We start from the raw sequence: 25,942 nt of genomic DNA, 5'->3' as shown, positions 1-25,942 counted from the left end.
AGGGCCTTTGTAGGAGACAGGAAACAAACACACACACACACACACACACACACACACACACACACACACACACACACACGCGCGCGCGCGCATGCAGGCGCACAACTCACACACCCATGACTGCACACTCTGGCTGCTGAGGCCGCACTGCGAGCAGCAGTGCATGATGAGAGACACAACCAGATGGTGGGGGTAAGGAGGAGGCTGGGGAGGGATAGCAGGGTAGTGGTGGTGGTGGTTGGGGGGGGGGGGGACAATGCTGCTTGAGGGAGCATACAGTGATGAGGTGAAGAGAGGGTAGGGCAGTTAGGTGCACTCAGGAGGTTAGACAGAGAGCGAGGGAGGTTTACCAGAAAAGAAGAGAGGTAAAAAACTGTGGCTGTGTTGGTGGAATAGAGAACTGTGTGGTGTTGGAATGGGAACAGAGAAGGGGCTAGAGAGTAAGGACAAAGACTAACAAAGGTTGAGGCTAGGGGGACTATGGGAACGCAGGATATATTGCAGGGAGAGTTCCCACCTGTGCAGCTGAGAAAAGCTGGTGTTGGTGGGAAGTATCCAGATGGTACAGGCTGTGAAGCAATCACTGAAATTAAGAACATTGTGTTGGGCAGCAAGCTCAGCAATGGGGTGGTCCAACTGTTTCTTGGTCACAGTTTGTCGGTGGCAATTCATGTAGACAGACAGCTTCTTGGCTGTCATGCCCACATAGAATGCAGCACAGTGGTTTCACAGGTAGGCCTGCATTTGATGGGATAGATTATGCTTGTGACCAGATTGGAGTATATGGTGGTGGGAGGATGTATGGGACAGGTCTTGCATCTAGGTCAATTACAGAGATATTAGCCGTAAGGCAAGGGGTTAGGAGCAGTTGTTGTGTAGGGATGGACGAGAATATTGTGTAAGTTTGGAGGGCGGCGGAATACCACTGTGGGAGGGGTGGAAAGGATAGTGGGTAGGACATTTCTCATTTCAGAGCACTGCAAGAGGTAGTTGAAACCCTGGCAGACAATGTGATTCAGTTACTCCAGTTCTGGGTGGTACTGAGTGATGAGGGGAAAGCTGCTCTGTAGCCAGACGATGGGACTTTGGGAGCTGGTTGGTGACTGGAGAGATAGGGCATGGGAAGTCTGCTTTTGTACAAGGTTGAGAGAGTAATTATGGTCTGTGAAGGCCCCAATGAGAGCCCCGATGTATTTTGAAAGGGCCTGCTTGTCACAACAGATTCGACGGGCACAGGTGGCTAGGCTTTATGGAAGGGACTTCTTGGCATAAATGGGTGGCACCTGTCGAACTGGAGGTATTGCTGGTGATTGGTAGCTTTGATATGGATGAAGGTATTGATATAGCCAACTTTGAGGTGGAGGTCAACTTGAGGAAGGCGGCTTGATGGATCAAGTAGTACAAGGCGAAGCAAATGGGGGAGACGGTGTTGAGGTTCTGGAGGAATGTGGACAGGGTGCCCTTACCCTTGATCCGAATCATGAAGATGTCATCAATAAAACTGAACCAGGTGAGGGGTTTGGGATTCTAGGTATTTAGAGAGGATTTCTCTAGATGGCCCATGAATAAGTTGGCATAGGATGTTGCCATGCATGTGCCCATAGCCATACCCCAGATTTGTTTGCATTGGTAATGCCTTCAAAGGAGAAGTAACTGTGGGCGAGGAGATAGTTGGTCATGGAAATTAGGAAGGAGGTTGCAGGTTTGGAAAGGCACTGTTAAACAGTGGTAAGGCCAGGGGCATTAGGCACGTTAGTGTAAGGGGAGGCGGCATTAGTAGTGATGAGCAGAGCACCATGTGGTAAAGGAACAGAACTGTGGAGACTCGGGGAAGGAAATTGTTGGTATCTTTTACATAGGAGGGTAAGTGGCAGGTATTAAGCTAAAGGTGTTGGTCTATGAGAGCAGAGTTACTGTCAGTGGGGGCACAGTAACCAGCCACAATAAGGTGTTCTGGGTGGTTGGGTCTATGAACTTTAGGAAGCATGTAGAAGGTGCAAGTGTGGGGAGTGATAGGATTGAGCAGAGAGACTCCGGGGAGAGGTCCTGGGATGGGCCTAATGATTTGAGGAGAGACTGAAGATCCTGCTGGATTTCTGGAATGGGGTCACTGTGGCAGAGTTTGTAGGCAGATGAATCTGACAGCTGGTAGAGTCCTTCCACCAGGTAGTCCTTGCACTTCAACAGAACAGTGGTGGAGCCTTTGTCAGCAGGTAGGATTTTAAGGTTTGGATCAGTTTTTAGGTGATGGATTGCAGTTCTTTCTGCAAATGTAAGGTTAGATTGCACATTGAGGGATTCGGGGCATTACGATGAGGTGAGCTTTGAGGTTAAGAAATTATGTAAAGTTAGCGGGGGCTGATTTGGTGGCAGTGGGTGTGGATTACGGTTGGATGGAGGAGTGAACTGAGTCAGGCAGGGTTCAATATTGGTCTTTGGTTGAGTCTGGTTGGTTGGGTTGGTGATGAAAAAGTGTTTCCATTGTAGGGACAGGGAGAAGGAGAGAATGCTGTTAACAAGTTCTGCATGACTGAATTTGGGAGTGGGGTAAAAAATTAAGCCTTTGGGAAGGCCTGATACTTCTGGGGGGCTAAGGCTTTAGGACAAAAGGTTCATGACTGTGTCTCGGGTCTGTTCAGGTTCTGGATTCTGTATGGTGGTGGGAGGGAGTTTTTGACGTTGAGGTAAATGTAGTGGGTCTGAGAGCCAAGGTTTGTCAGCTATGGCGGGATGTGGGGGAGGTTTGGAGGTTGTTGTTGTAGAAGTGGTGGACAGTGGTAGTCCAAAACAAGAGCAGAAAGTGAACAAGGTCTCGGGGTGTTTTTTTTTTTTTTTTTTTTTTTTTTTTTTTTGTGGTAATGCTGTGTATAAAATGCTTTCAAATTCTCCTGGCAAATGTCATATTTGCCGCCTGGTATGTTTTCAATTTTTACTCTTCATATATCAGCCATCAATATTTTTCATTGTGGTTTGATAGTATAGATTAAAGTGCACTAGTTTGAGACTTTCTGGCAGATTAATACTGTGTGTAACATTGGGAGTTGAACCAGCAACCTTATCTCTCATGGGCAGCGCTCTTACTGAGTTATCCAGGTATGGCTCAACACCTGCCCATCCAGTGTCACTACTGCTGGTATCTCATCCTTTCCAAACCTGACAGATGGCCTTCCATATACAGGTTCAGATAGTAAGGAAAGTTGCTAGTCTAGCAAGATATACACTACAGCTTATATGGCATTTGGAAAGTGGAAAGAGATACTGGTGTAACAAACTGTCAGGAAGGGTCATTAGTTTTGCCTGGATATCTCAGTCAGCAAGCACACTGCAAGTGAAAGACAAGGTTCTGCTTACAAGTCTTGGAGCAGTTTTTGCTCTTTCACTTCTGACTAAGAAACATGACTGAAAACCATCGCATCCTCCAGACACTCAAAGCTCTAAGCATGACTACTACATATTGAAACATAAGCAAATTACACATATTACTTATTCAAATTCATACAATTATAATTACAATCAATGGGAATATGCCTAACTCCTGTGACACCACAAGTGCTAATTGTAATAATTTTGCTATAATTTTTGTCTTCCTGTTGTCTAAATTTAGCAATGTATTGAGGGAATTTTCTGGTAGACATACAAATATATTTATTGAACTTAATTGTATAATATTGCAAATGTATTAATGAATAGTCTTTGGCCAAGAACAGCTATCATGAGCTCTGTGCTGTGCTGGAGCTGTCCCATTTGGTCAGTGAGGCAAGGCAATGTGGTGGAAAACAGATATGCAGACTCGCTGATGTTCAAGTCACGTTCATGCCAACCTTTTCTTTTTCCCTCAGTTAAAATATCAAACTATATCCAATTTACACCTACACAATGCAGTATCTTGTGTATTTATTTGTGTTACTGTTACCTTTATTTAAACATTAAGGCATAACACAAACTTCCTACACACGTAAACAACCACTTTGTTTCGTCCACGACATAAACAAAGCCAATAGAAAATAATAGTGAACACAATATCATCATATGCATCCAATAAGGTACAAAAAACACCACACATAAGCTACACAAGATTGCACAATACGCTATGCACAATAATTCCATTCTGTACGTTTGATGTTGAGGCTTCTCGTCACACAGTTGGTACAGACATGCAGTAGCAATGTTCACTTAACAGATGATGTTCAAAAGTGACCACCTTGCATTTGCAAACACTTAGCCACTCACTCGACTGTACTTTGCTGGACTCTATGCAACACATCTGCACCCACCATTGCCCAAAACGTATGCATGCGATCTATTAGGTTGTGCCCATACATGGGTGGAGTACTATAAACTTGTTACTTTAAGTGTACCCACAAATAAAAATCTAGTAGATTAAGTTTTGGGGAACATGGAAGCAAGAACACTGGATCTCCACAGCCACCATATTTCACGGGAAACACTTCATTTAGTTACACACATTTGTTCCACAGTGTGGCAGTGCACCGTCATGCTGGAAATGTAACTGTCACTGAACACCAAGTGGAACATTTTCTAATGTGTCAGGCAAATTATTGCAAAGAAAGATATGATGCAGGGGCACATTAAACTTGTCAAGCAATAGGTAGGGAACCAAAAGCACTCCTCCCATGATTCCAGCCCACAAGTTTATTCCAAAGCATGCCTCAAAGCCACATTCACAGGTGGCATGTCGGTTCTGTTCCGACCAACCCAGTTTTAGTCGTGCACTGCACAAACAGTAGACACATGCATGCAGTTTGATTGATTCCTATGTCATATAATAAGCCACTATCATTGACAAAATTATCTGCTTTCAAACAACGAGAACTAGGGAACAGACGTCTAAAGAATAAAAATGATCCTGACAAGGATTCAAACCACAGCTCTGTGGTGGATGTGGGTTTGATGTCCTAGCAATCTACTCAGTGAGCTACAATGACTGGTATGATAGTGTGGGCTGATAAATGTTGTTCTGTACATTCCAATGTGCTGCGCAGTGTGACAAGGTTCCCAGGTTCTTGTTTTCATACACATGTTTTCAAAATGCACCTGATCCGATTTTGCTAGACAAACTTTTGTCTTGAACCTGGTTGAGGGACCATATGCAGACCTCCAAGTGCAGCATATTTTATTCACTCTGCATTACTCCAGTTGTGGATTACTGTAAACTCGGACAAAGGAATAACTGCTCAAAATGTGACATATTTCTGAAGCCATTCGTGCAGTCACTACTACATTTACACACAACACTCCACTAATACTACTATGTTAACTGCATTTCAACAAAATACTCACTTGTCCAGTTCACATTGATGAAAGACATATTGAGATTTGAAGAGAAGTTTATTACAACCGGATGCAAACGTACTGAGCCTAATCTCCTTTCATTCATGTTGCCGTCAAATTTGAAGGAATCACATTCTGAAACTTCAAAAGAAAAAAAAAAAATTGAGAACAGAGTTAACAACAAAAAAGTAACATGTAGCAAGCAAAAATTCAATATAAAACCTTCACATCAGTAAAACATGGAATATTTTAAATGTTTCAATGTGACATATTAAATAACTTAGATGAAACAGCAGCAATACTCTAAAAACTTCCCAGTAATCCATTAGAAGAGCTTCTGCATAAACTCTCAACTAACAAACAAAAAAGGATGATAATAATAATAATAATAATAATAGGAGGAATGAACATGGATTCTTTAAGCTACAATGAAAATTATCTTAGGTTTTCTGACATGTTTTACTGCTATAAATATATCCATATAGCCTTGTCACCAACAAAAGCACCTGATGCACAGACTTGCAGTGACCATGTTGGTACAAATATACACAGGAAAGGATTAGTGGTAAAAACTATTGAAAGCTCTCTCCTGGGTAACAGAGTTCTAGTCAAGGAGATTGGTAAAGATCATGAAACAGTGACACAGAGTGACATTTGCATTTATAAATGATAAACTGACCATAAAAAACTTAGAGGTTCTTGCAAGAAAACTGTCAGCAGGAACACGAATTCATGTTATTGAAAATCAAGGAAATATCTGTGTAACATTAAACTACAGTTTTAATCACTTAAGGCCAATGTTAAAATTGTTAATGAAATCAGATAATCTACAGAATCTTAACCTTCCTTCAAAAAATTATAAATTTACAGAGAGGTATGAAGGACTCACATCGATGAGCCAGAACATTATGACCACTGCCCACCACAAGACTGAATGACACCTGTTGGCACTGTACACACCTTACACTTAAAAGAAATTATGTAAGTGTAACATAGCAAAGTGGAGAACAGTCTAGCAACAATAGGGCCACAAATGGGTACATCCACTAACATAAACAACTTTGACGAAGTGCAGATAGTTATGGCCTAGTACTTGGGAATGAACATCTAGCAAACAGCAAAGCTATCTGACTGTTTAAATTTTACTGTTTTGAGTACCTGTTGAAAGTGCTTGAGGTACAGTGAACCCACAAGTAGGCTAGAAGGTGGATATTCAAACCTCAGCATAGAATGTGGAATTCATAGGATTTCCACTCTATAAAGCAGGACAGGCAGTGATCTGTGGCAGATATGATAACAGAGTATAATGCTATCACAGGCAAAATTGTTTAGGAGCACACTGTTCAGCGCACATTGTTGAACATGGGGTTCCACAGCAGGCAACCCATGCATTTTCCCATATTAACCCAACAGCACTGTCAATTACTACTGCAGTGAGCATGGGATCATCGAGATAAGACCAAGAATCAATGAAAAAGTGTCACCTGGTTTGATGAACCATGTTTCTTGTTACAGCAGGTTGGTGGTCATGTCTGAATAGGCATTATCTGCTGGCCAGTTTATGACCCAAGTGACTCAAGATGCCGCTTGGGACATCAAGCGCGAGAGAGGTATTAGAGGTGCCACATCTGTTGGATTTACATTCAGAACATGTCACTATTAGTAATAAAAACTGACGGGGGTGAAAGTGTATGAGGGAAAGAGAGAAGGGGGGGGGGGGGGGGGGGGAGGTCATCATGATAAGTCGCCTATGTGGAAAAATTTTCTCAAACTGGCCCTGGTCATCTAGGCACATGACTACACAGAACATACACTGGACGTGACTGCTGGGACAGTATTATGCTACGGGGGACATTGTCTTTGATTACATGTGAGCTGAGGAAGGAGTCAAAGACACCATGACAGCTGTGGAGGATAACTGACTGTACCAGAAGGCTACAATCAAGCTTTCAGTGGTTTGAAGGATGTGATAGTGATCTCAAGAGTGATGCCTTGGCCATCAAATTCGCCTGATCTGAACATGATGGAACCCATCTGGGATAATCTCAAGCACTCTCTTCATAGTCGCCAAGCACTGGCCTTTAATTTACGACAATGAAGTCACCTGTGCAGGAACTTGTTGTATCCATGTCACGTAGAATCACTGCTGTGTTGTTGTTGTTGTTATTGTGGTCTTCAGTCCTGAGACTGGTTTGATGCAGCTCTCCATGCTACTCTATCCTGTGCAAGCTTCTTCATCTCCCAGTACCTACTGCAACCTACATCCTTCTGAATCTGCTTAGTGTATTCATCTCTTGGTCTCCCTCTACGATTTTTACCCTCCACGCTGCCTTCCAATACTAAATTGGTGATCCCTTGATGCCTCAGAACATGTCCTACCAACCGATCCCTTCTTCTGGTCAAGTTGTGCCACAAACTTCTCTTCTCCCCAATCCTATTCAATACTTCCTCATTAGTTATGTGATCTACCCATCTAATCTTCAGCATTCTTCTGTAGCACCACATTTTGAAAGCTTCTATTCTCTTCTTGTCCAAACTATTTATCGTCCATGTTTCACTTCCATACATGGATACACACCATACAAATACTTTCAGAAATGATTTCCTGAAACTTAAATCTATACTCGATGTTAACAAATTTCTCTTCTTCAAAAACGCTTTCCTTGCCATTGCCAGTCTACATTTTATATCCTCTCTACTTCGACCATCATCACTTATTTTGCTCCCCAAAAAGCAAAACTCCTTTACTACTTTAAGTGTCTCATTTCCTAATCTCATTCCCTCAGCATCACCCGACTTAACTCGACCACATTCCATTATCCTCGTTTTGTTTTTGTTGATGTTCACCTTATATCCTCCTTTCAAGACGCTATCCATTCCATTCAACTGCTCTTCCAAGTCCTTTTCTGTCTCTGACAGAATTACAATGTCATTGGTGAACCTCAAAGTTTTTATTTCTTCTCCATGGATTTTAATACCTACTCCGAATTTTTCTTTTGTTTCCTTTACTGCTTGCTCAATATACAGATTGAATAACATCGGGGACAGGCTACAACCCTGTCTTACTCCCTTCCCAACAACTGCTTCCCTTTCATGTTCCTCAACTCTTATAACTGCCATCTGGTTTCTGTACAAATTATAAATAGCCTTTCGCTCCCTGTATTTTACCCCTGACACCTTTAGAATTTGAAAGAGAGTATTCCAGTCAACATTGTCAAAAGCTTTCTCTAAGTCTACAAATGCTAGAAACGTAGGTTTGCCTTTCCTTAATCTTTCTTCTAACATAAGTCGTAAGGTCAGTATTGCCTCACATGTTCCAGTATTTCTACGGAATCCAAACTGATCTTCCCCAAGGTCGGCTTCTACTAGTTTTTCCATTCGTCTGTAAAGAATTTGTGTTAGTATTTTGCAGCTGTGGCTTATTAAACTGATTGTTCGGTAATTTTCACATTTGTCAACACCTGCTTTCTTTGGGATTGGAATTATTATATTCTTCTTGAAGTCTGATGGTATTTCGCCTGTTTCATACATCTTGCTCACCAGATGGTAGAGTTTTGTCAGGACTGGCTCTCCCAAGGCCGTCAGTAGTTCCAATGGAATGTTGTCTACTACGGGGGCCTTGTTTCGACTCAGGTCTTTCAGTGCTCTGTCAAACTCTTCACGCAGTATTGTATCTCCCATTTCATCTTCATCTACATCCTCTTCCATTTCCATAATATTGTCCTCAAGTACATCGCCCTTGTATAGACCCTCTATATACTCCTTCCATCTTTCTGCTTTCCCTTCTTTGCTTAGAACTGGGTTTCCACCTGAGCTCCTGATGTTCATACAAGTGGTTCTCTTATCTCCAAAGGTCTCCTTAATTTTCCTGTAGGCAGTATCTATCTTACCCCTAGTGAGATAAGCCTCTACATCCTTACATTTGTCCTCTAGCCATCCGTGCTTAGCCATTTTGCACTTCCTGTCGATCTCATTTTTGAGACGTTTGTATTCCTTTTTGCCTGCTTCATGTACCGCATGTTTATATTTTCTCCTTTCATCAACTAAATTCAATATTTCTTCTGTTACCCAAGGACTTCTACTAGCCCTCGTCTTTTTACCTACTTGATCCTCTGCTGCCTTCACTACTTCATCCCTCAAAGCTACCCATTCTTCTTCTACTGTATTTCTTTCCCCCATTCCTGTCAATTGTTCCCTTATGCTCTCCCTGAAACTCTGTACAACCTCTGGTTCTTTCAGTTTATCCAGGTCCCATCTTCTTAAGTTCCCACCTTTTTGCAGTTTCTTCAGTTTTAATCTACAGGTCATAACTAATAGGTTGTGGTCAGAGTCCACATCTGCCCCTGGAAATGTCTTACAATTTAAAACCTGGTTCCTAAATCTCTGTCTTACCATAATATAATCTATCTGATACCTTTTAGTATCTCCAGGGTTCTTCCATGTATACAACCTTCTTTAATGATTCTTAAACCAAGTGTTAGCTATGATTAAGTTGTGCTCTGTGCAAAATTCTACCAGGCGGCTTTATCTTTCTTTTCTTAGCCCCAATCCATATTCACCTACTACGTTTCCTTCTCTCCCTTTTCCTACTACCGAATTCCAGTCACCCATGACTATTAAATTTTCGTCACCCTTCACTGTCTGAATAATTGCTGCTGTGATGTGTTCCAAATGTGAACCAGTACACTATTGAACAGCTGGTCATCGTATTTTGGCCCATCAGTCTGTGGGGGTGAGGGGGGCAAATTCATGCTGATCACGGATGACAGACTGCAGTATATTTAGCATACTAAACAATTCGCACCATGGATTACAAAAAATATATTTTACAGTAACAGTAGTAGCAACTTATTTCCATGAAGTGTTGCACAGACTCAATTCAATTCAATTCAATTTTTATTATCACATAACATGCCTTATACAATCAAAGATTGTGACATAGGTGACTTGTCAGTTTTTACACTATATATAACAATACTAAAAATAGACAATAAACTAATAATATACATGGTGTAACATCTTCAAAGAGGTATTTTAATTATAATTATAATGCATTGTTACCATTCATGAAATCTTCTACACTATAGTAACATTTATCTTTCAGATATTTTTCCAGGTCTCTTTTGGTGCCTTTTACATTTGGGTCATCCATATCTTTCCATATTTTATTTACAAATTTCATGCCCATATAGTATGGGGTTTTTTCATATGATTTTAAACGGTGGGTAGGTAACATGTAGCTCGTTCTATGTCTTGTATCATATTGATGCAAGAAGAAGTTGCCCTCAAAAAGTTGTGGGTTTCTTTTCGTGAAAGTGAGAGTTTCATAGATGTATATGCTTGGAATGCTCATTAGATCCAGTTTTACAAATAAAGGTTTGCAGTGTTGCTTTGGTTTTGCTCCCACCATTGCTCGGATGATTCTTTTTTGTAGTCTAAAAGCTCTAAGTAAATTTGTTTTTTCAGACCCCCAGAAAATTATACTATACCTAATGACTGAAACAAAATATGCATTATATACAGTTTTTCTTACAGCTAAATCAGTAATACTATACAAGATATTCATAATATATACAAGGCTATTCAGTCGACCCAGTATGTTGTCCACATGGCGACTCCATAACAGGTTTTTATTGACTAACACGCCAAGGAATTTGACACAGTCTGCAGTCTCTAATTTTTTGTCCATATACCTTATTTCACTTATAGACTGTGCAGATTGTTTTGTGGTAAAATGAACAATTTCTGTTTTTGTAATATTTAATGTCAAGTTATTGTTTTTGACCCATGCCTCCACTTCCCCAAGTGTTTGTTCAATATGACGAATTAGGTCTACCTCATTTTTACAACAGACTACAGCTGTTGAGTCATCTGCATAGAGGATAGTATCAGACTGGACCTGACATGGCATATCATTAATATAATATAGAAAAAGCAGTGGCCCTAATATTGAGCCTTGTGGAACACCTAATTGAGTGTTTTTCCAGCCAGAGAGAAATTTCTTGCCGTTGATGTTAATAAGTACTCTTTGTTTTCTGTTTGCCAAGTATGATGACATCCAGCTAAGAGATTTGCCTTGAAAACCATAGCGTGCCAATTTTTGGAGAAGCAGGTCATGATTTACTGTGTCGAAGGCTTTGGACAGGTCACAAAAGATGCCTGACACACACATTCTATCATCAAGACATCTGCTTACTTTTGTGACTAATTCATTTATTGCATGGATTGTGCTGCGGCCTTTTCTGAAACCATATTGATTGCCTAAGATAATGCTGTTAGATGAATTGTGATTTTCAATCTGATCACATGCAGCTCTTTCAAATATTTTTGAGAAAATTGGTAACAGTGAGATTGGCCTATAGTTGCTCAATTCATCTTGTTTGCCTTTTTTGTGTATGGGCCGAACTTCTGCATATTTTAATTGATCTGGGAAACATCCCTCATCAAATGATTGGTTGATTATGAAAGAGAGTGGGTATGCAATACTGTGACGGACTATTTTTATTATTTCAGTGGGGACCTCATCCCACCCCGCAGATTTTGAATTTTTTAGGGACATTATGATTTTGATGACATCTGAGATGGAAACATGAGAAAACTTAAAACATGTGCAATTGCTATCTGTCATATTGGGCTTTGTATTTGGTGGTGAATAGTCACCAAATTTGTTACAGTTTATGAAAAAGTCATTGAATGATTCACAAATGGCACTGGGTTCTGTAACAGCTCTACCATTTATCACTATTTTAGAAGGGCATTTTCTCTCTGCCTCACTGCCAACTTCACTTCTTATAACAGACCAAACAGCTTTTGATTTGTTTTTTGCATTTGAAATGAAGTCGTTATTTGCAGTACGTTTTGCTAGTTTAACTATTTTGTCAAATGTTTTTTTGTATGTGCTTACATACTTAAGAAATTGAGGGCAAAGCCTTTCGGACATTTCTACATTTGTTGAAGGCTTTCAGTACTCTTATGGAAATTAGAGACTTCTGGTAACAGAGGAGAAGCACTGAATAGGTTAAATTTTTTTCTTAGTGGTATAAAATATTGTGTTAAACTACATTATAAAACTGAAGAGGTCATAATACTGAAATCATCACCGAGGATTCTAAGTTACATGGCGCAGTGGGGAAACAGTTTCAAGCCATTTTGTTTCTTGTGTATATTTATGATATAATACAGCTATCAAACTTGAAGTTAGTGAACTAAGCTGATGATGCACCATATATTATATGGGGCTGTACTGATCAGTTAGTAACGCAAATCAATAAACAGAATTTGATCACAGAAAACCTTGTCAGTAATTTCACTTAATAATGATAAAATGATCATGAAGAAATATTTCTTAAATTATAACCCACCCCAAGTGGACATAAATTCTGAATCAATGTTTTTAAGTATACAAGCTGATAAACATAAATTTTAGGTTTTGTGGTGGTTGAGCATCTTACATGGAAAAGGCATATGAGCTACATATGTAACAATATTGGTTGCAAGATTTTAATAACTAAATGTCTCTCAACCATAACAACTTCTCCTACCCTTAAACAAACCTACTACAAATTAATTTACTACAATATGGGACTGAGATTTCTGGCGGGACAACTGCTGTCAATATGGAGGGGTTTTAAGCTTCAAGAGAGAGCAAGTACAATAATTGTTAACATAAGTAAACAACAATCCTGTAAGGACCAATTCCTCGAGAATAATTTACTAATGGTGTATTCACAGCTTGCTTCCTGATATAAAGCAACGAAATGGAAATCAATTTAACAAGAAATTAAAACAGATATTAATTAAAAGGTGGTAAAACTCACTCAGATTTTTTTACTCCATAATTATTAATGTCATTATTATTACCCTTGCAAAACTAGCTTCCTTTACTTTTTATGACAAGACTAGTGCACAAGACCCTCTTTTACATTTAACCATGCATGCTTCACATTTTATCACTATATACATCATGAAACAAGCTACAAAAGGTCTTACATTTAGCACACACTCTAATGCTTAGAAGTTATTACAAAAACTGCATAACTGGAATATTCATTTACTAACAGGATGTGTGGAGAACATAGTAACAATAGGTCTAAACATTAAATTAACAACAACATGAAATGATAAGTGCTACTCACCACAAAGTGGGACCATTGAAGGCCAGGCAGGCACAATGAAAAAGAATGCTGGATAAAATTCAGCTATTGGACTAAGTTCTTCCTCAAACATGGACAACAAAACTTGCACACATTTACACAAGAACAATTCACACACACAGGGCCAGTAATGATGTGTGTGCTACACCATAAATTTTACATACAACAGGTGTGTAAAAACAAATTATAAGGGCTGAGCAAAAATAAACTGGCCCAGAAATTTTTTACAATAACACTAACATGATGTTGTTGTTGTTGTCGCTGTTTTTGTGGTCTTCAGTCCAAAGACTAGTTTGATGCAGTTCTCCGTGATACTCTATCCTGTGCAAGCCTCTTAATGTCCGAATAACTACTGCAACCTACATCCCTCTGAATCTGCTTACTGTATTTATCTCTTGGTCTACCTCTACAATTCCCCCCCCCCCTCCCTCCTGCCACACACACACACACACACACACACACACACACACACACACACACACTCTTTCCTCCAGCACTAAATTGGTGATCCCTTGATGCCTCAGAACATGTCCTACCAATCGATCCTTTCTTTTAATCAAGTTGAACCACAAATTTCTCTTCTCCTCAATTCTATTCAGTACCTCCTCATTAGTTATGATATTTACCCATCTTATCTTCAGCATTCTTTTGTAGCACCACATTTAAAAAGCTTCTATTCTCTTCTTATTTAACCTTTATCATCCATATTTCACTTCCATACATGGCTATACTCCTAGCAAATAGTTTCAGAAAGGGCTTCCTGACACTTGAACCTATACTCAATGTTAACAAATTTCTTTTTTTCACAAATGCTTTTTCTGCCACTGCCAGTCTCCCTACTTTGACCTTCATCAGTTATTTTGCTTCCCTAATACCAAAACTCATTTACTACTGTAAGTGTCTCATTTCCTAATCTTATTCTCTTAGCATCACCTGATTTAATTCAACTGCATTCCATATACTATTTCCATAATACTGCCCTCAAGTACATATCCCTTGCATAGACTCACAATATACTCCTTCCATCTTTCTGCTTTCCCTTCTTTGCTTGGGATTGGCTTTCCATTTGAGCTCTTGATATTCATACAGATGGATCTCTTTTCTCCAAAGGTCTCTTTAATTTTCTTCTAGGCAGTATCTGTCTTACCCCTAATGACATATGCCTTTACATTTTTACATTTGTCCTCCAGCCATTCCTGCTTAGCCATTTTGCACTTCTTGTCAATCTCATTTTTTAGACGTTTGTATTCTCTTTCATCTGCCCATTTGTTGTATTTTTATATTTTCTCCTTTCATCAATTAAATTCAGTTTCTCTTGTGTTACTCACATATTTCCACTAGCCCTTGTTCTTTTACTTACTTGATCCTCTGCTGCCTTCACCATCTCTCAAAGCTACTCATTCTTCCTCTACTGTAATCCTTTCCCCTTTTCTTGTCAATCATTCTCTAGTGCTCCCTCTGAAACCCTTTACAACCTCTGATTGTTTCAGTTTATCCAAGTCCCATCTCCTTAAATTCCTGCCTTTTTGCAGCTTATTCAGTTTTAATCTGCAGTTCATAACCAATAAATTGTGTTCAGAGTCCACATCTGCCCCTGGAAATGTCTTAACAATTTGAAATCTGATTTAGAAATCTCTGTCTAACCATAATATAATCAATCTGAAACCTTCCAGTGTCTCCAGATCTCTTCCACATATACAACCTTCTCTCTCATGATTGTTAAACCAAGTTTTAGCTATGATTAAATTATGGTGTGTGAAAAAATTCTATGAGGCAGCTTCCTCTGTCATTCGTTTCCCCTAGTCCATATTCACCTACAACTTTTCCTTCTCTTCCTTTTCCTACAATCAAATTCCAATCCCCCATGACTATTAAATTTTTGGTGCTCATAACTATCTGAATGATTTCTTTTATCTCATCATACATTTCCTCTACCTCCTCCTCACCTGTGGAGCTAGTTGGCATATGAACTTGTACTGCTGTAGACTTCATGTCTATCTTGGCTACAAAAATGTATTCACTATGCTGTTCATAGTAGCTTATCCACATTCCTATTTTTTATTCATTATTAAACCTATTCCTGCATTACCCCTATTTGATTTTGTATTTGTAACCCTGTATGCACTTGACTAGAAGTCCTCTCCCTCCTGCCACCAAACTCCACTAATTTCCGCTTTGCCCAACTTTAAACTACCCATTTTCCTTTTTAAATTTTCTAACCTACTTGCCTGATTAAGGGACCTGACACTCCAGACTCTGATCCGTAGAACAGCAGTTTAGTTTCTCCTGATAATGTCGTCGTCCTGAGTAGCCTCCGCCCAAAGATCCAAAAAGGGGACTATTTTACCTCCAGAATACTTTACCCACGAGGATGCTATCATCATTTAACCATACAGCATGCCCTCAGGAAAAATTACGACTGTAGTTTCCCCTTGCTTTCAGCCGTTCGCAGTAGCATCAGAGCAAGGCCGTTTTGGTTGATGTTACAAGACAACATCAGTCAGTCATCCAGACTGTTGCCCCTGCAACTGCTAAAAGGCTGCTGCACCTCTTCAGGAACAACACATTTGTCTGTCCTCTCAACACATATACCTCTGTTGTGGTTGCACGTACGGTATGGCTGTCTGTATCACTGATGCACACAAGCCTCCCCACCAGCGGTAAGGTCCACCGTTCATGGGGGGCAAACTAACATGGTACTGACACTTATTAATAAACATAATGGGCCTTTTCCACTATATAGCCCATTTCATGGTATTCTGCCACTAAAGTTTTGCTTGCAGACTTTGCTGTAGGTTGAGCCAAAACACTTCCAGTCTTAACACATTCAACACTGCTATCTCTCATCTTTGATCGCATAGGTGTACCGGTGATTTTCTACCAGATTTAAAGAATAATTACACAACAGTCAAGCATCTTAGATGCACACATCTAGCATCATTTTTAAACCCATATTTTATAGATTAGGAAATATGTTGCTTATATATGTATTCACATCAGAAAGAGTTACTCCCCAGGAAAGGTTTTACATTTGCTCACAAAGACTTCAAGCAGACATAAAAACAAACACGAAATTACTTTGCAGATGCCAGCTGTATTTTATGATAAAAAATGTTTACATGTGATGTGTACATAATTTATTTCCAAATGGTAGTCTTGAAAACACTGTGGTACATGAAGTCCAACACTGCAGTGTTTGTCCCCCATCTACTTTCTTTTCTTATCCGCTTCCCAGTCCTTTTCTTTCCTTTGTTACAGAAAACTTCACAGTATCATGTTATGTTAATTCTGTTGGCTGTGGGTGGCACCTTTTCTGGAGAATGGTGGCCAGAATTTCTATTTGGACTAATGGTTGGTGTTAATTCCAATGATCAAATTTCTCCTCTTGCTGCTACCAAGTCAATGCTAACTTTTTTTACGCACTCCACCAGAAATATATTTTGCTTCGTGACATTCTTGTACAAAATAAAATCCAACAGCAGATGTTAGGAAATTGTGAAAGCAAAGTTGTTTTTGTCTATTCATTGTTTTGCTTGTGAATGAGTAGTAGCTGTAAAGTTGATTGACACATTCTACACCAGCCTTGTTCATGTTAAAATCTATGACAATGTTTGGGTTAATTGTTGTTATAAAACCCCCTTTTGAACATATGGGAACCTCTTTGGTAGTCACCTGATATTTTTCAGAGAAGAAATATACATCATGTTTATTTTTCCATTTGAACACTACAATAAGACCCTTTCTCAAAAGTTCATTTTGCTTCAGCTTCCTCGTTATGAAGCTTGCTGGTATGCCCTATCAGTTCTTCATGACAGTTCCAACAACTAGTATCTGATGGTCCTGCCACATGTTCATTAAAGGTACAATTGTTAATCAACTCCTGCTGTATTTAGAGGTCAACATATGAACTACTATGGCTATCCTACAGCCAGCAGTCTTGCAACATGTGGGAACACACATTTCAGTGAATGGAAAACCTGTGCCTGTACTGGATATGGGTGGCAACCACACAGCTGATACATGTTTGCCCCTTTTGGTGTATCGGTATAGTGCTGAACTCTTGGACAAGAAGTTACACACACACATTTACTATGAACTGTGCTTTGCATAACACAAGAAAATGAATGTGTACTGTTTTATCATGAGCACCACTTTGTGTTACATTCAACTGATCACTAAACATGTCTGCTCCTCTCACTTACTCAAACATAATGACACAACAAAATACTCTCAACAGAGCATGTAGGAGATATCCGTGTCCAGACATGTGGCAGCAACCAGTTGGTGCATCGAAATCACATTTTTCAACATTTTTTATGGTAGCAGTTCTCCTGTTCATTAAGAAGGATCAATTCAGTATCAGTTTTATACATATTTTTGGACAAGTTTTATGTTGTTTGCCCTGTATAAGTTACAGTTAGGCTGTATAAAAGTTTAAGACTAATATAAATACTGATGATGTTATAATCAATAATGGTGGAACGATAACAGTAGAGCTATTATGACAATGAATTCATTAGATAACAATTAAATGCCAAGAATGAGTATGGACTGCAGACTATACTGAAGACAAAAAATAAAAAATACCACCATGACATGCCAAAGGACAAAATAGAAACTGGAGGAATGCAAGAGGGAGGACAAACGTAAGATGAAGTGAGGAACTGAAAACAAAAAAGGAATTCAGATACAAGAGGAAGTAAATATGACAGGTTAGTACTTTGTTTGTACATGTGTGTGTTTTCTAATGAAATGCTGTTGTCATGATATCAGCTTTCTTCACTACTGTCAATATAGCAACAAAGTAAAGGATGTCCGTAAAAAAATGTTATTCTTTTAAATTTTAGTAGTATCAATGGGAAGCATTTGAGGGTGTTGGTACAAGACCACAACTAAAGAGAAACTCAAAAGTTTTAGATAAGCACATGTCTGAGAATTGCTTTGTTGTTTTCCCATTCGTAGCACCCCATACACATAATAGTGACTCCTTAGTGTACAGCTTTTTGTGTTCTCCAGTTTGCTAAGAGTGAATCTGTAATTTCAGTTTACTGTGTGTTTCGTTTAAAGTTTAACTGTTATCTGCCAAAGTAGCAAAAACATTTGTCGATGGTATACAGTCAAGATGTGTGTGTAAGGGGAAAAGCATGTGATGACTAAAAGTGTCTGAGAAGGATGACGACAATGTCAGAGCATCTTACCATTGTAGTCTTTAGAATTCTGTTTGGAAAGCAAGTCCTGAAGTGAAGCATTGCAGTGGGAGGGTAACCTTCTTGACTGCTAGTGTTCAATGATGAGGCAACTTTTCATCTAAGTGGAAAGGTAAATACCCATAATGTTCATACCTGGGGGTCAGATCATCCTCATGAACTTTCACAATATCAAACAGATTCTCCAAAATTAAATTTTTTCTGCACAGCCTCAAATTCAAGTATACAGACCACTGAAACCCCTCTCACCCCTGCTGAAGCTACCATAAAAGGTGTGGCTTACCTAGATATGTTGCAAGTGTGGCTCTTTCCACATGTAGAAGGTGAACCCAAAAACTTTATTTGGCAACAACATGAATCCCCTCCCCATTGGAATCTCTTTGTGAAAGAGTGGCTGAACATTGAAATCCCTGAACGTTGGATTGGAAATAATTATCAATGGAACAGAGTTTTATTCCACTGGCCTCCACATTCACCTGACACCAGGTCATGGGACTTATTTTTCCTTTGGGGCTTTATGAAAGATTTTGTCTACATTCCACCACTATGTACTAATTTGCCAGAGTTGAGACACATAACTGATGAGGTTATATCTTCCATCACTCTGAACTTGATAACGAAACTGAGGGAAGAATTGGACTTTAGGTTGTATGTATACCGTATGACTAAAAGTGCACACACTGAACATTTGTAAGTAAAACAAGGTTTGTTTACCATCAATTTGATCCATAACTTGTTGTAAAAATCCAGTCTAAATTAAACTGTTATAATATACATAGAAACTGGGACATTCTTTTTTGGACATCCTGTACTATATATATAACCATAGAAGGTGAATGTTTCCAGACAAGGGGTCTGATCAGCTTCCACTGTGCTACGGAAATCATCATGGACCTCTTCACATTTCATTTAGCACCAAATTCTTGAACTACATGTAAATGAGCATGATGCACAGCGAGTCAGGATAAATGACATAGAGCCTTACAGTGTGGATACACATCAGTGGCAGTCAGTCAGAATCATTAATGACTACAGGCAAATGTTTTAACGAGCAGTTTACAAGAAACAACCATTGACAAATCAAGATGAGCAAAAACATCTTTTACAACACTAAACAGAGTGTGATTCGGTGTTGGGAATCTCATATAAGCCAATAAAGTCTTCATTAATGATTGACAGTAAGAATACAAAAGACACTTGTTTGTGAATCGAAGAATCACTTGTTTCGTCAACCATAATAGAAAAATGTTCAGTCTTCTTGATTGAAGCCAATACCTTTCTCAACACAGACTTTCCTAGTAGATCAATGATCTCATTTTGAATATTGTGGGACATCCACTTATACCTCGAATGCACTAAGCAATCTTTAAACTCAGGTATGTCATTCTTTTGGAGTTCCAACAACTGAAAAAAATTGGAGTTTGTGCCCTCTAATTGCTAGTCCTTGTCAATATAGAAATTGCACAGTAGCAAAAATTGTCTCAAGAGCTAAATGGCCTTTCTTCATATCACTATCTAACTGTTCATTCAACTGAGAGGCCACACTTTGGTTAGTGACAGAATTTAGTTTCAGAACACCTTCTTTGTGTGTAAACGTATTTTCATGAATACTGAATTTTTCCGAAGCCTTTTCCAGTTAGAAAACCCTATGGAAGTAAATACACCTTCTTTTTCTGAAGAAAATGGCACTAGATTTTTAGCATCTGCCTCTTTGCAGATTTTGCAAAAACTTTTTCGGTAGATGCTCCATATTCTAGCAGTTTATATTTGATCAACCAAGACTTCTGAAATGATCTTCCCTTACTGGATTGTCCAGGTTTTGGCTGTGAATCGTACTCGCCTGAAGATGACGAAACAATTGACGACACAATAATTATTGGAGGTTGACTTGCAGTATCATTAACTTCCCAGCACGCCTTTTTGGTAACAAATTTATCCACTGCGAACTTAATTCACAATACACTAAGAGACTAAAGTAAACAAATAAAATATAGTCATATAAAATAGTCCACTAGACACTAAAGCTGGAACACTAAACACATCTGCAGCATGCACTGAACAAAACTATACACACTGAATGACTGCGACAGCAGGGTGGGCTCTATATAGACACAGCGTCATAATGTCTTGAAGAGTCACGGTGACGCGAGGCGGATGGTTCCAAATGCTTCTGCTCCAGTCCTTTTGATGTTGCTGCGGCTACAGTGCTGGCCTGCCGGCACCAGACTTTACCCACAGGTTTGTGTACCGGTACAAATTCTAAGTGTGCCCACAGCACCATAACACTATCATGATACACACCACTCATTTTCAGTTAACATGGTTACTACCATAATAATTATTTGATTTTTGAGAGGTCTCGGGCCTGCTCAGGCCCCATGGAGCCGGCGCCTGTGTAGAGCACTAAAGATTTGTTGCCATATAATAAATCTCCTACTGTCTGAAATGTGTAATGCATCACTAACTCAAGGCATTTTTCCAGAGACTAAAATATGCCATTGTTAAACCCCTCTTTAAGAAAGTGATAAGAGAGACATCAGTAACTACTGACCTATTTCACTGCTGACATCATTTTCCAAAATTTTTGAGAATGTGATGTATTCTAGAATAGTATCTCACCTTGGCCAGAATAGTATCCTCAGCAAATCACAGTTTGGGTTTCAGAAGCATTGCTCTAATGATAAAGCCATTTACATGTTCACATGCCAGATATTACAAGATCATTAAACAACAAAATAGCACCACCAGTAGATGTTTTCTGTGACCTATCCAAGGCATTTGATTGTGTGAATCATAGTTTACTCCTAGACAAATTGAAGTTGTATGGGATTGATGGTATAGCCAACCAATGGATCATGTCATATCTAACCAAAAGAATGCATAAAGTTGTACTTAATTCAACCAACAGAATCCAGGGACATAATTCTGACTGGGGAGAAATCATGTATGGGGCTCCCCAAGGCTCAATCTTAGGTCCACTACTGTTTCTCATATATGTACACAATCTACTGTCTAATGCACCACAAGCAGAATTAGTTCTTTTTTCAGATGACACCAGTACTGTAATCACTTCCAGTATACATACAGAAATGGAAGAAATGATGAACAAAGTTCTCAAAAGTATCATTGACTGGTTTTCTGCAAATGGTCTCACCCTGAATTTCACAAAGACACATCATATTCAGTTCTGCACCTCTGGGGTACAGCACCAGTGATAAGTGTAACACATTCTTAGGTGTCCATATTGATGAGAATTTAAAGTGGGAAAAACACATTTTGGAACGCCTAAAACAACTTAGTTCAGGCAACTTTGCACTTAGAATCATAGCAAATTTTGGGGAGAGAGAAATTTGTAAGTTGACATATTTTGCTTATTTTCATTCAGTAATGTCATATGGAATAATGTTCTGGGGTAACCAATCTTTAAGAAAGAAGGTCTTCATTGCCCAAAAATGTGATGTAAGAATAATATGTGGTGCTCACCAGTGAACATCTTGTAGACATCTGTTTACAGAGTTGGGCATTCTGACTACTGCTTCACAGTATATTTATTGCTTCAAGAAGTTTGTTGTAAACAATCCACTACAGTTCAAAAGGAACAATGTGGTACATAATTACAATACTAGAAGAAAAAATGACATTCATTACTCAACATTAATGTTGTCTTTAGCACAGAAAGGAGTGCACAATGCTGCAACAAAAATTATTGACCACTTACCCAGAATATAAAATGTCTAACAGGCAGCACGATGAAATTGAAAAAGTTTCTCCTTGAGAACTCCTTCTATTCCGTAAAAGAATTTCTATGTTTGTAATGTGTAAAAGGTGGTAGGAAGGAATTGCTAACTCAATTTGTATATCTTGTTTTCATTTCAGGGGGAAAAGAAAAGTAATTATATGGGGATGTTTAGAGTACAATCAGACATACAAATTAATTTGCAATATGAATGTAAAATGACTCGTTCCATATCACGACGATTTATCATGTAAAATCATCCATGGAATATGAAAGTAACTACCTCACGGAAGTACATTTCACCTCCATCCCAATTCCACCCACGGTGGGAAGGAAGATGGTTGGAGCCATTGTTGCAGTTCCTATTTATTGCTGTCTGCACTTTTCATAACATAAAACATGTAATCATGTTTATCACATCCTTCACAGAGAGGATTAAAAACTATGCTAAGATATTTATCGCAATTTGTGACACTCCCACATTTCTTTTAACAGCCTTTAATATCCACTGGGAGAGGTACTATATGACATTGACATCATAATCAGCAACTGAACACGCAATTTTACACAATTTTTGTCTTAAAAAAGCATATGAATCAGTTATAAACATAAAACATACCATTTCGTATCTTGTAGACAAGACAGTCACTGGAGTTGATATGCACGTTCCCCTGGCACAAAACAGTAAACCAATATTATGAAAGTTTTATTTTACAAAATAAAAACTTACAGATAACAAATGTAAATGTGGGCTACACCACTATTTGCATAGCCAATCTTACCAATAAAGGATGAGATCAATGGGGAAAAAACTAGCCATGAATACACTAATGTAGTCCACATAACTATCACAGCTACATTCATTTTATCACTCTTCAGTAAGAATGAGAAAAGTGCAATAATAGAGGGACATGTATTTGCGCTTGGCAATCAGTCAATATTGACAACATTAAAAATATGTATCTGCTGAAAATGGATGTCAGCCATAAGGAATTAGATGACTGTAGTTTCATCAATTACTGCCAGTATAGAATTCAAACCACACAGCTCTGATCTTAACATCCATATTTTTCTATTGCTTCACTTGATGATATTGCTCATCAGATTATATCTACTTACAAAAGAATTCTACTATTCCTTTTGAAACAAACTAAGCATTAAATGTATGTATACATCTTCATTTCATAACCCATTTCAAAGCTTCAAATATAGTGTAGCCATGGAGTGAAAAGTGTTACAGTTTCGATTATATCAGACGATGACATCTGCTGAACATTCATGTTTAATATACTGTGTGATTATAATTAAAGTTAAACATTCAAACCACTGTAGAAATAACACCACTGGTAAGAATGACATCAAACTGCAATGGAATATTATTGGAGAAGGGGGAAAACATATGGCAGAAGAAAAATAAATAAGCCTAGTTACAAAATGTAGGAATAGGTGGTGCTGTCAGCATCATAATTTAATAGTGATCACCTAAAAATGACAAATGAATCATACAACAATGACTTAGGTGTACGTTTGACATTAAACAAACTGTACTACTCAGTGTGCATGGGTATACAGGTGTGATACTGTTAGTTACGCAAACCCATCCATCACGACAAGGTCATATCTCATCAAACAAGAAAAACTGGTTTTTAATTTTTCTGAGGCCGAAAACAGCATAAAAAGCATCAACACATCGGTTTTTAATTGTCCTGAGGCAAAAAATCACATAAAAAGCATCAATCACAACAGTTTTTAAGTGTCCTGAGGCCAAAAACCGTATAAAAAGCATCAATCAAAATCAAATCAGATTATTAATTTCCATGTGACTGGCACAAAACATGTTCAATATGCTGTCCAACATTTTCCACAACAAGTTGAAATTGAGAAACAGCATGTTCCACAATTGATCGAAGTGTTTCCAAGGCCACATTCAGAATATGTTGTGCAATACGTGCCTTCAATGCAACTAAGTTTTCAATCGGAACACTGAACACATCTTTCAGATAGCCCCATCACCAGAAGTCACATGGATAAAGATCAGGTGATCGGGACAGCCAGGCTGTAGGGAAATGGCGGCTGATAATTCTAGCCTTTCCGAAATGGCGCTTCAGCAGCTGCTTAACTGTATTTGCAATGTGCGGAGGTGCGCCATCTTGCATAAAAATGATCCCACCAACACATCCATGCTGTTGGAGAGCTGAAGTGATGTGATTGCACTTACCAGTACAGGTAACAGGACCTGAAGTACCTGTCTCTTAGAAAAAATATGGCCCTATGATAAATGATGCCGTAAACCCACACCACACAGTGACCTTTTCGGGATGTAGTAGTGCTGGTTGAATTGCGCATGGATTTTCCATTGCCCATATTTGACAATTCTGACATCTGTCCACAAAATCTTTCATGGCCAATCACTGTCCACTTCCCTATGAACAAGAAATTCTAAAGCAAAGGTCTCTCTTGCTGGCAGGTCAACAGGAAGCAACTCGTGCACATTGGTAAGTTTGAATGGATAGCAAAGAAGGATGTTTCGTAGAATTTTACCCACTGTGCTCACGGGTATGTCCAATGTTCGGGCAATTCTCCGTGCACTACACGTTTGCACACCACCACTCATGTCCTCCTGCATTACTGTGGCCACTGCTTCCACTGACGCTGCATCAATTCGTTTCCTCCTGCATTACTGTGGCCACTGCTTCCACTGACATCAAATCAACTCACTTCCTCCCTCTACCACGTTGCACACCAAAATAACCCATCTTTTTGAATTTCCAAATCATTTTCTCCAGACCCCCGGCAGTCATCAGACCAATGCCTTTTTTCAAACTCTTCAGTGTCCAGAACTTCTGCAGAGCGACGGGAGCACTGTCATCATTCTTGTAATACAGCTTTACAAGCAGAACGCAATCCTGCATTGAGACAGTTATGGCGAGCGTTGCAGACGCGAAAGGTGGAAAAGCCGTAAACCCGGCATGTTTATACTGGCTTCAATGGGTCGTGCACATGACAGGTGTTTTCGTTTACGTACTCTTGAGACATGCAGTGCCATCTATTGATCAATTTTCACACAGTTTTTTTTTTTTTTTGTTCCGCCGTAAGTTTTTCCCCTTCTCTGATAATATTCCGTTGCAATTTGACATCATTCTGACCAATAGTGTCCTTTCTACAGTATCTGAAAGTTTAATTATAATCACACTGTACTAGGCCTAATATGTTACCTGCAATTCACATACGTAATTGTATATTTTGAAATTTTCTCCTGTGTCTTATTTTTCTGTAGCAGTTAGTCATGGACATTTTGAAGAAATGTGGTTTCATTTATGAACATTTTCAACAGACAACAAAGGTAAAGTTAATGTTTTCATAACTTCGCCTTTATACACAGAAAGTCTACAAATGATTATATTGATTCCCATAATGGCATACAACAGCACACTTATGTGTATATTTGTTCACACATCATATCAATGAATAAAACTGAACTGTTCCTCATCTATGTAAATTATCTTCCATGTAGAATTAGTTCTTTTTGCAGATGATACTATAATTAATCCAAG

General features: G+C 38.9%; 1 protein-coding gene across 1 annotated transcript in view; it reads right to left on the bottom strand.

The window, feature by feature from the left end:
* Positions 1-25,942, bottom strand: part of LOC126162708 (uncharacterized) — a 157,316-nt gene that overhangs the window by 117,151 nt on the left and 14,223 nt on the right. Inside the window, exons 2-3 of the mRNA XM_049919367.1 lie at positions 23,008-23,059; positions 5,302-5,433 (exon numbers count right to left, since the gene is read on the bottom strand). Coding sequence (XP_049775324.1) covers positions 5,302-5,433; positions 23,008-23,059 — 184 coding nt within the window. The remainder of the gene's footprint in view (positions 1-5,301; positions 5,434-23,007; positions 23,060-25,942) is intronic.

This window comes from Schistocerca cancellata, chromosome 2, assembly GCF_023864275.1.
Source record: "Schistocerca cancellata isolate TAMUIC-IGC-003103 chromosome 2, iqSchCanc2.1, whole genome shotgun sequence".
NCBI lineage: Eukaryota > Metazoa > Arthropoda > Insecta > Orthoptera > Acrididae > Schistocerca > Schistocerca cancellata.
The sequence above is the reverse complement of the archived record's forward strand: the minus strand, read 5'-3'. Positions and strand labels throughout refer to the sequence as shown.